Source organism: Rhamphochromis sp. 'chilingali', assembly GCF_963969265.1.
Source record: "Rhamphochromis sp. 'chilingali' genome assembly, chromosome: 14".
Lineage (NCBI taxonomy): Eukaryota > Metazoa > Chordata > Actinopteri > Cichliformes > Cichlidae > Rhamphochromis > Rhamphochromis sp. 'chilingali'.
In genome coordinates this window covers 24,029,943-24,042,169 of record NC_137941.1, presented here as the reverse complement: position 1 = coordinate 24,042,169, position 12,227 = coordinate 24,029,943, and the positions used below count along the sequence as shown (strand labels likewise).

The following is a 12,227-nucleotide window of genomic DNA, read 5'->3' as shown; positions in this document are numbered from 1 at the left end:
CCTTTGTGCTCCAAAAAAAAAAAGTTAAAGTTGATTATGAGAAGACAGAGCACCATGTTTTGTGTATGTAGTCGAGTTGGTTGAAAATAACCAACATTCCTCTGATTTCTATGCAGACCCAGGTAGCTGACGGGCTCCTGACGAGTTGTACCAAATGGTTTAGACAGGTTTACGTAGCTGTCACCTCTGTGATTCTAAAAAGGGGTCTGATCGCCATGAAGCACATACAGAATATGCTGAACTGCTGTACATAAGTAGATTACAAGAAGCCCAAAATGAAACTCATTTCTATGCAAGTAAAAGGTCAGTATCGCTGGAATGGAGATTACTCCTTTCAAACATAATTCCTCCACCCCCACCACCATCCTAGCATAATTCTTCAATTTCCAAAGCCAGTGGCCTCCCCTCTTGTTCCGAATGATATTCCATGCAATTATGAACACGTCATGAACATTTCTTGGCTGTAAAGTGGCAACCTGGGATTGCTAAAAGAGCAATATCAACAATTAGCTCACTGCTGGAATCACTAATAGTGTTTTCCCTTAGAAAAAGAAATGAGGGTAATTCATTTAGGGAGAAAATGACTCCGGTCATTTCCCCCTTGTTAGTGAATGATTGAAGGCAGCTGCATGTTTCTCTCAGAATCATCAGGTATCAGACCTGTTGCACCACACATGCTCTAACTCCAACAGATTGAACCCTCTTGGCAAGCTGCATTTGTTTCCTCTTTATGTGCACGGAAGCAGCGTTTACTCTTTCATCTTGTCCACAAAGAGAGCCATTTTGATTGCTGAGTCTCTCTGTTCATACTGGAGCAGAACAACACCATGAAGTGTCTGCTTCACCAGCCCTTAGTGATTACATGTATTAAAATGGCTTTGATGAAAGAGGATCCGTATAATAGCCCGTAGAGGACACATCTGGCCATGGGTGAGGGTGCACGAGAATGGAAGGGTATAACCAGCTATCCTCCAGGCTGCTGTTTCTGCGTCTGCCCACAGTGTGCATGTGGTGGGATGTGTATGTGTGGCTGCCCCATTTTTGTCTGTGTGTGTATTTAATTGTCCGTCCTCTTGTGTCACCTCCGAATTGGCTTGTGGCGCATCTATCTTTTCATTTGAAATTGTCAACAGCATCCAGAAGCCCTCGCAGATCACAGATGTGGACAGACGACGCTGTCCACATCTGTCAATACAAGGGCCCGTATGCTGGTGTTTCCTTTCATTGGGGCGGCGTGTGCTTCAGTCTGCTCTGAGTGCAGAGATGTAGATGCCAAGTCAGCCTTCACTGGCAAGCATAAAATGACAACATCACACCTGGATCGGCCATTTTCTGGAGCAACACACGGCCTCTTGAATTTCAAATAAGTGACGGTAATCCACAGTAACAGCTAAAGCACAAGTGTTGGTGAACTGTGTCACAAGTCTGCCCGGAAGATGAGGGACACTTCACATAAAATCAAAGTAAGAATTCAAGGAGGGGGAAGCTCCTTTAAAATGGCCGTTTTCTCCTTAGTTTTGAGTGTCTCGTTATAACAAACACTGTTTTCCTTTCCTTTCTTTCTGTACTCGTTCTGATTAAAGGCCCTAATGGGGAAAATACCTCATTAATTTCAGTCTCACATGAACTGGGAAAATCTCTATCGACTGATATGCGACGTTGTTGCCGGGGTGCTCCCTGCCACTGTTACTGTTCTCACTGCTTCATCTCTCTCTCTCTTTCTCAGACACTTCCTTTCCTTCTCTCCCTTCTTTCCTTCTTTCCACTGTGTTAGCATGAGAGCACAAAGCTTAGGAAGACTAATGACTTGTTTGCTGTACTTAATTTAATATTGAACCCTGAAAAGATGTTTCTTTGCCAGCGAATAAAACCCAAATGCACCACTGATCACATAGGTTGCGCTAACGTGCTCGGACGTACACATTTGTCGTCATTTCCCAGGTGACAAAAACACTGGGCTCTGACAGCTGAGCCTAAACAGACTGTGGTGCTTCAAATTCCTTCTCAGATGTGTCAGAATGAGGGAGTTGGGGTGAATTAAAAGGAATCCCTAAGTCTAGTATTCCCTTTGGGTTTAAATATTGATCTTGTGAGTCAGACACTATGGGCTGCATTGATTGGCATTGACTTACAGTGTGTATCAAAGCCTGAGCATTCTCCGTACAGAAAATGATCAGTTGGCACTTTGTATTTGAGCTTGTTTTGTTGCAGTTGATCATTAAGCCGCACAGATGTGGCTCCCTGACATCTGTCAGTACCTCGGGGGATATGCTGCGTGGAAGCATTTTGTTTGCCGTCCTTCATATCAGCTTTAATTTTAAATCCATGCTTTTTGATAGCAAATACAGAGCCAGTGATCGCCATAATTTTTTAGGGGATTAGATGGGAGTTATAAATCCTATTACACTCAAACCCAGTAAGCGAGCCGGGGGCACACGTGGCTTGGACTTGCCTATAATCTCGCTGCTGTGGCTCTAATTATCTCCCGCCAGATTAGATCCCTTAATTATTAGATAACGTTACATTAGATTACCCTATACGTGATCTAAAAAGCCAGCTGAGATGAGTGATTTCCCGCTCCCTGGCTGTTTATTCAAGCACATGTTGACAGGACAGAGCAGTGCGTCATCAGTCAGCCTCCAGTGTCTGTGCTGAGTTATTGGATGAGATGTCAGCGATGTTGTTGATGAAGGAGGAATAGGAAAGGAGTGAGAACGCTGCTTTGATCGCCTTTCATATGACAACACAAGCGAGAAGGGTTTTTCCTTTGTAGGCTGGAAAAGCCCTTCTCCTATTCTAGAAACATCCAAAGTGGGTCAGGCAGGGCAGGGCTGACAGGAGTCTACAAGTATTGCTGCAGCTGTGCCTGTGTGTTTGTGTGTGTGTGTCTCCTTGTACCCCACATGTTGCTTGCTTACTTTGTACTGAGGTGAGTATGTTCCCCTGCACACACACACACAGAGGGATGACACAACAGAAAATAAGAGAGAAAGGGGAAGAGGGAACTGCAGCGAGGTCGCTTCACAACTTTCCCGTCACAGCTGAATTTATACACAGAGAGGATTACTGCTACAAAACAACACAATTTGAGGTCTTACGATTCCGATGCTCTCTATTTTCCAAGGAAACCCCCCGCTGATGCCAAGCCGCAACTCAGTTTCCTTAGAAACAAAGCATGTAGAAACATACAGTGCTTCAGTTGTAATAACCAATAGTGCGACTGGGAAAGTCCAGTGAGATTAGAGGCTGGAGACTCCATCTGTGATAAGCAGCATTGTTGTTTCACTGTTTGGGGCTGTTATATACAGAGTCGTCTTCATACAGACAAGAAAAGAAATAAGTAAGAAAAGAAGCACGAGTCAAAGACCTCGTCGACTTAGAGAACACCACAGAGACGTTTTCAAAGCTCTTCTGGATTTTAAAGAGTGTACGCACCATATCAAGCTTGTCTGACAGGACTGAAAATGCTGTGTCACTCTTAAAGCCCTCAATCCTTCCTTTGTGTGTTTGCTTCTGAGACCCTTCATTCACTCCCATTCTAATATTCCTGTTCTTATTCTCTTCCATTTAGCCACACTTCACACTTGTCTAGTATTTTCTGAATTTGCCCCCCAAAAGAAAAGATAATAAAAGAATAAATGAGTGTAAATAAAACTATTTATTATCTGGAAGCATGTTCAACCTTTAACTTGTGTTGCATTCATGGGTTGCCAGCTTGACTAGGATTACAAAACCCATTATATCACAGGAATGCATGCTAGTGTATTTGTCAGTCATAAATAATTCGCTAGGTATTTAAAAACACGACTGACATATTCATAGAGACACTCCCCAGAATTGGAATAGAGCTCAACTATCATGCACAGTATTACAGAGACTTATCTTCCCCATTTAACAATTGTTTTGTCTCCTCCCCCCCTTTTCAGTCTTCTTTAATTGAAATGAATTAGCTTGAATTAGTTTTAATTTGACTTATTTTCAGCTCACTCTGTCTGCTGCTCTGAAGTACTTATGATTGAAGCTGAAGGGGAAGTCTGTGTGTGTGAGATATACGGGCTTGCTCGCCTCAGGGAACACAGCCAGTATTTCATGATTTATGGCACGATAGAGGAGCCAAGTTCACCTCACACACATGTGCATCGCACACGCACACAACACAATACGCAGTTATGCAGTTTTAATTATGACAGATGTCCTCGGAATCAATCTCACCTTTCCCTCACAAGAGTTAAATGTTGATCAAAGCCATTTATTGATCACATGTTTGCCAAGTTTGTGTTTCCACATAATAGTATTTGCTCAGGGGAGCTGTGTGTGCTCATTGAATATAAACATGAAAATCTGTGTGTAACACCGGTGTTTGCTGATCTGTGAAGAATTGAGACTGTTTCTAGAGCAAATGGAGACCCAACACCATATTAGTCTGTCGTGTCCTGGAAAGTGCTCTGTGTGTGTGTGTGTGAGCATGTTTCCCGGCTCTCACTACTGTATGAGAACACACCTGTCTTCAGTGGTCTTAAGGTTGCACGGTTTTCTATCTGACTGCTGGGTACCTCTATGTTTGAAAAAACAAATGCCAGCTGATATAGCATGTGTTTGTGGACCTGGAGACACCTGTTTAAGTGTCTCAAGGTCACATCAAATGTGACGATGTGGAAACATTTGCATCAGGACAGAAGGAGGCAGTTTAAGGGAGGATATCTTAGATAAAAAAGGAGGTTCAATGTCTAAGACAGGTGGTCTCACCTTACCTGCGATTAATATATAGTATTTAAAGGCCTTGACTATCCTGAACACTTGAAATCCTGTTGTAGAGGCAAGAAATAAAATTCACCCCAGATTTTGATGTATTTGTGCACAAAATGCAATAAAGTCGACTGCAAGCTATAACCTAATATTCATCAAATGAGTCATCCTCTGAGCTGGAGATCACTTTGGTCTTAGTGGTATGTGGGATGACCCACAACCTGTAAACTAATTTAAAAATAAGTTGAAAGAGTCTGTACTCAGCTCTGCTGCAATTACTGGTACACATTCCATCTTCTCTGTCCGTCTCTCTTACAAATGAAGAAACTCACATCTACCCCACCTCCTAAGGCTCACACAGTTTAAAGTTAAGGTGCATTAAAAACACCAACCCACGCATAACTTGGTCTTTATGTGCAGCCTGCTGTGAGACGAGTACGGACCATCCACAAGGCTATGCCACAAATATATTCATTACCTTTACTCTAACACAGTGCTGTAAAACCAAAATCATTCAAGCTGAACTCGACTCGAGCCACGACCCCAGCTGCAGGACCTGCAGGTTAGGAGTCTCTCTTTGCAAGACTAAAGTTAGTTATCCGGCTCAGAGGACAGCAAATTTGGACGACTAGGTTGTTTAGCTTCACTAAGTTTGGAACAAAAGGTGTTGAATAATTTTAAACTTGCACAAATTAATCAAAATGTGGGATTTAATTCCATTAATAAATCCACACAATGACTTCTAATTAATTTCCAATCATCCTCGTCATTTATTAAGCGGCATTTGCTGTTTTTTCTAATTCATATTGCACATTGGCTATTGGAGTTTTCATTTTACAATTTAAAGTGTCATTTTTTAAAAGTGTTTTCTGAGCCCAGAAAAGTTGTCATGGGAAGAAAAATGCTATATGCTTATAAGGAAAAACAAAAAAGACGATAACACGAGTGCTGTCGATAATCCTCAAACCAATGGTGCTCATGGAAGGGGGCAATAGCAAAAAGACAAGCTGAAAGATTATGCTAAAAAAGAATGATATTAAAAATCCAAGATCAAGTTCAAGTACTCATATTAGGTTTGGACAAATAATGAGAAATTTTTTTAATAGGCTTTTTAAAAAAGCCATTCTTTAAATTTTAATCTTTCCATTTTCCTTTAAAAATATACAAGTATTAAGCAGAAATCTATAAACCAAAAATTTTGACAAAAACTGAATTTTATTTGTTACATTTTTGAATTTTTTTCTTCTTTTTTTGTCATTTTACTGGCACAAAAGAGGTCTCAAACCAACCTTCACTCTAACAATGCTTTTAGAACGCGTCACATGTATTGTAAGTTCAATGAAAAAGAAGACCAGGGACGATGATCTCTTCACAGTGACATCTGTCTCTGGCTAAATGCCTGAAATGATTTTGACTGAGCTTAGCATTATTGCGAACCAGATAGATGCTGTCACCATCCTGTCAGCCTGAATCGCACACAGCGGAGGCACTCTGACAGTCAGATTCTGCTTTAGCCACCTTTTCATTGTTCTGCTGAAGCAACAAAGCAGTGCAGATGAATGCCATAGCGCCGCTGCTCCCATCCGCCAGCAGAGAGGCATTCTCTCTCCCTTTCAGGGAGCGGGAAAAGGTCTCAGAGCTGGCTAATGCCATCAACTGAAAGAACCATTTCAGAGGAGAATGCCCCGAGCCGCACAGTAACGGGGGGGAAAAGCCCGATGCTGCCCTCAGCAAGACCTCTGGAGCTCTCCTCTGCGGCCTCTCTTTGTTTCTTTCTATATCTCTTCCACATAACTGTACTCACCCACCAACACACACACCGAGTAGCATGCAAGGACTCAGGTGAAGTTGATTCTTCACCTCCCTAGGGTTTTCTTAGAATGAAATTTGGTGTGATGGCTGTCTCTACAATAAGTCTAATGTTGATAGTATATGACCTCAGACGCGCAGGTACACAAAAGCACACAGATGAAGAAATATCACAGCACAGCTTGAGAGCAAGCAATATTTTTTTCCAGAGATGTCCCAGTGTGTACCCGCACGCAGGTTTATTAAAATGTGTCCTTTTCTGTGTTGTACTGCTTTTTACTTTTTACATTTCACTTTCACTTTTTGTCATGTTATTGCAAACTGACAAAATGCCAACTAAATTACAATACGACTCGCTGAGCTGCAGCGGCTCTGGGCAATTAAACACTAGTGATTTATTTACGGTAGATATGCGGCTAATTCCCCTGTCGGGGCAGCTAGAAGGGACGGCACGCAGACACTCTCACATCCTACATACGAAGAACCCAGAGAGGGTGCTATTGGGTTCATTATGGGAGTCAGGCAACCACAGATTAATTCTGCTACCTATAATTGGATGGACTATCTCTGAGCAGGATGGGGCTTATGTGCCAGAAAGGTGGCTTGGGGATTTGCTTGTGAAAAACCACCAGCTACAATACTTTGTGTGTGTCTCGGTGTTTTGCCATAAAGTCCCCGTGAAAACAATTTTCTTTTTGTTGTGTATTAAATCAAAAAAGTTGCATTCTTGAAGTTTATTCTAACTATTCTCTGTTCTTTCTCTTCCCCCCCCCCCCCCTTTCCTTCAGATCCCCAGCTCAAGGGTATAGTGACCAGGTTATATTGCAGGCAGGGATACTACTTGCAAATGAACCCCGATGGCTCTCTTGATGGGACCAAGGATGACAGCAGTAATTCCTGTGAGTACCTTGAAATATCTCTTGGACTTGTAGATCAGATTTTTAACAGGTGTCTGGAATAATCTAAAGAAATACTAGCAGAGGTTATAGAAAAGTTTACCCTGTGTAGGTTTCTTGAGCACAATTTTATGTCTGGCTTGTTTCCTGCTCCATATTTATTCTTCTTATACAAAAAAATTAACCAAGCAGTCACCCTCTGCTAATGTCTGGTCAGTATTTTTGATCTTTGGAGCAAAAATGGCTCTTAAATGGAGCCATGGGATCACACAGTTTGGTCCTTTTCCTGAGAGGCAAAGTGGACCAGGAAACAGTAGGCTCAACAGAGAGAAAAAGGTATTATTAGCTTGTTCTGGCACTGCTCCTCTAACACTTCAGGCTAGGTGGTTAATTTGATTCCAGTGCTTGGTGCTAATGCTAGCCTGACACTCTGCATTGTGTCACTTACTCCTGTCAGCAGGAAGAGATGTGGCACATGTCACATGCGGTAGGCTGAAGGGACTTATTGAAACGGTAAGCATTATAGATAGCGTGTCATTTTAACTCCAGGATCAAATTAGGTGTCGGCAGTTGAAACTGACCGCAAGCCATCAAAAAGGAAAGGAAATGAGTGGTTCTGCATTTAGTTCTCTCAGATTTTCTTCTAGGATGCAAGCCTGCCCTTTCCAGTTGCTTGCAGGGTCAGCTGAGTTCATTGCATCCCTTTAGTGCATGTCTCCCAAATACACACCTAATGTCCCAGCCAGGCCAGTCCTCTTGTTTCTCCCCCATACAAACAATACCCATTACCTACCACGAGTCTGCTACAACAACAAGGGTGTTATTAAATCAGCCTCGCACTAGCGGTGGCCCCAATTACAACTGCTTCTCAGGTAGCACTGAGTGGCCAAGGCTGCGCTAGGCTAGTCACGTCCACCAGCTGTGCTGCAATTCATCTTCTGAGATTACCTAAATGCAGCAGTCAGCAGTTGTATTATCCATAGTTTGCAACGCCTTAAAGATAGACATCTTGTGTTTAGATGATGGATTGTTACTTAAATGTTTTACCCCCATCTAGTTAAAGTTTACTTAATGTTTGGTTTGTCTGTTTCAATATTTTTTGGTGAGATTTTGATGAATGTTTGTGTTTGCTTGTTTTACGTGTGTGTTCCCCAGCTTTGTTCAACCTTATTCCTGTGGGCCTCAGAGTTGTCGCCATTCAATCCGTGAAGACAGGGTTATACATCGCAATGAACGGGGAGGGCCACCTGTACACATCAGTGAGCATTCTATTCTATTCTATTCTATTCTATTCTATTCTATTCTATTCTGCACGGCTTTCAGTAAGACACCTGTTTTGTTCCTGCATAACACAAAATGAAGCATAATGCTGAAAATGTTTCTATGTGTGGCATCTGTTTATGTTTTGTACCTGTGTACAGCTGTATGCATATAAAATCATCAGTTTTGACATTAAGGCAGACTCCATTTTCAGTAAGGGGGCTTTGACCATGTCTCCAATATTTGCAATACCACATTTGCAACAGGATAATTGCATTTCCGTGAAGCTCAGGGATCCCATTAAGCAGAAATTTATGCAGTCCAATTTTTATTCATCAGCTTAAATGCCTTGCGACTTGTCAGTCTATATGAATTGACATCTGATGACAACGGTCAGGATGCTCAGGATAAAAAACCCCAAAAAACAAAGTGTTTATCTTTTTTACCTCTGTCGGTCTAAAATGCTAAATTACAGGATATATTTTGTCATGTGGCACATTGAAATGTTTAGCACGGCATTCATAAACCTATGCTACATATTCAACATTCATAGCTACAGCGTTATTTATTAGAGTGAGGACATCTGAAGAGCAGCCATTGTTTTTCACTACACAGTCACCCACTATTATTGACGGCCTCTCTTCAAAACAACATGGGCCCGGCAGGTTAGGCAGCCAAGGGAGTGATAAGACCTCACCCAGTCCGCTCTGTCCTCTCCCAGTCACTCAAATCAATCAGCAGAAAGAACATTGGGAGGAGTGACTCTCTGCTGGACAGGGATATCCATCAGAATCATTGTCTCGTCACCTCCTGCTGTGCACATGTTCCTAATGCTCAGAGCACAGACCGGGAATTGCCTTTTTTTTCCCTCATTCATTACCGTAGAGGTTTACAGAGGCTACTTCTCTTACTGTACCATGCACGAGCATTCTTCAAGTATATAGTAGGATTCCCGTCTGCTTAATCACTGCTTGACTTAGGCCAAAAAATGAAATTCATTTGAGAGGATTGACCTAGAATCCTGTGGCTCTTGTTATAGAATTGCACAGTAGGGATTATAAATGAAACCGTGCTAACTATCAGAACACACAAAAAGACACGATTCCACAATTCGTTAAATGCAGGCAGCCCTTTTCTCGTGTAAACACATACTTTAATTAAGACACTTGTTCTTATTGAGATGTTTTTTTTCACCATATACTTACACAGATTGCACATTTATACATTTTCAATTCTTTTGCATGTGCTCCAGTTCACAGAATGATATTGCATTAAACCGGCATAAAAGTAGACTTTGAGCACAGCAGTTGTGTAAATATAAGAATACATGAGATGTGCTCAAAAACATTCCAGAAATCCATCCAGGAAATTCAAAACCTGTACCAATTTCAATCTGACCAACTCTTTTGCAGTGCTTAACTTCTTCCAGTGCTCTTGCTGTTCTGTATAGTCCTTTGAAAGTCCTCTTCTCATAACTTGCACATGTGAAGTTGCCATTTCACCATAGACCTCAAACACTAATATGCAACAAACTAACAACTTTCCTCCCAAGAATCATCGCTGGTATTTTTCTGCGTCATCAGGTTTCTGAGTCGGAGCCGTTCAGTTTCCAAACCTTAAAGCGGTGCATCCAGTCTTGCTCATCCACCATATCCTCTGACAGTGACTCAAATCAAGTCTAGAGTATAACACTGAAACTGCGATTCATAAATTTGCCCCTGAGGGTGAGATTCTCAGCATAGAGTTCTGTTGTAATTTAGTGAAAAGTGTGAAAGAGGACATTTGCCACTAATGACCAGACTTCGATACATGCTAGCGTGCCATCGAGTCTCTGCTCACGGCAGTTTTTTTGGTAAGACCAACACAGTCTTCACTGACTCCTCACTCACTAATCAGCATATTTAGAACTTTGCAAATCAAGCTGTGTATGTTTTGACACAATGGCAGTCATCAAAGCAGTGATCCAAGTTCAGCAGGAAAGCTTGGAGTAGTCCATTGCTTCTCAAGGAGACATCCTTAAAGGAGATGGCAACCAATTTTAGTTCAGTCATGGAGGAGCTGTGACACTTTTTTCACAGCTCAATAAACAAAGCTTCACTGTAATATAGATGCAGTTTGTCAGTGCTTGGGATTCTAACCTACAGTAATAAGAACCTGTAAGAAGAATGCGAGTTAGCTTTGAGTTTCTCGTCCCTCTGTGTGGTTGGTATTTTATCTTTCAGCTTCTTGACATGTTTAGCTGAGCAGAAGTGCTGTGAAGTGGGTCTGGCTCTGCCTGGCCGGAGCACTGTGTTCCTTCAACACCGTTGGCCCTTCTCTTTTTTTCACGCAGCTCCTCTGTTCCATTTGCAGCTTATTTCTGTGCTAATGGAGGTTCTGATCGGCCCTCAACAATCCAACCACCCACTCAAAGGTCTCTTTTTGATTCTTAGTGTGTGAATTAGACCACTAATGGCAGCTCAGTAAGATGTTCTTCATCCTCCTCCATCTTCACCACCCCCTCCTTTCTGCCGCTGCGCTTCTCCTTTTGAAAGAAAGGTGCAGCGTTCCTCCCATTATCACGGTGTTCCTTCACAAGTGACAATCTGACAGTCGACCTTTTCCTACCGATTAGGCGTATTTGATTTTAGTGCACTCACATTTTCAGAAGCTTCTTTGATGGTTATGATAATGCACAAAAACATGCTGATTGGAGACAAACACAGGACACTGAACAACAGTGAAAAACAAGCTGTTGTTATTGGAAAAAAGTGTTCTTTAGTAAGTTCCCTGAAGCGAGGTTAGTTTAATTAATCAGTATTCACTTGGCCAGTTGTACAGTATTCTTTTACATATTAAATGCATTTCTGAGGCTTTTACTGCAATGATATACTTTGATAATGAGTGACACTCGAGGCGGCTCAAAAGGAGAGTTCCCCTCTTGCAGAAAATAGATGGGAAGCCCATTCATGGCCTCTGGTGGTGCATCATATTCTTTTGTGTGAGGCACCCAAGGCGCAGTATGGAGCTCAAATGACAGAGATAACATCAAAGTGACTGCACAGCCTGGCACAAAGGACACACCATGGAATAAAGAAGAGTTCAATCATCTCACCCCCTTTTCAATCTGCTCCTTTTGTATCTGAGCCAATAAACTCCTGGCTAATTTCTCCTCCAGGCTCCTCCCTGGATCAGGGATACTTTCGAAATGTAATAACAGCAGAGCAATTCTCCCAACTTGTTGTACTGGTGGAAGATAGCAGAAACAGGATTGCTGAAAGTCTCCAGATGACTGTAATAGAGCTCCTGGTGCAAAAACAGACACATTCAAATGAGATAAAACATAAATCATTAATTATTCTGCAGGGACTAGCATACTAAATCCCTAAAAGCAAACAAGGGAGTGTTGGATTATATAGTTTTTTTTGTTATACATGATGAAATTGTGGTGCCGCAGAATGCAACTCCTGATTTTGTTGTCATGTTTCAGTCTTGCTAATACAGTCTGTTGCCATCTCTCAAGTGTAAAGGTTCGGC

The 12,227-nt window shown here is 41.9% G+C and overlaps 1 protein-coding gene across 3 annotated transcripts in view; it reads left to right on the top strand.

Annotated features, from left to right (window-relative positions):
• fgf14 (fibroblast growth factor 14) overlaps positions 1-12,227 on the top strand; it is a 115,153-nt gene that overhangs the window by 72,151 nt on the left and 30,775 nt on the right. For all 3 annotated transcript variants that reach the window (XM_080902532.1, XM_080902531.1, XM_080902533.1), the window contains exons 2-3: positions 7,344-7,454; positions 8,607-8,710. In XM_080902532.1, coding sequence (XP_080758658.1) covers positions 7,344-7,454; positions 8,607-8,710 — 215 coding nt within the window. The remainder of the gene's footprint in view (positions 1-7,343; positions 7,455-8,606; positions 8,711-12,227) is intronic.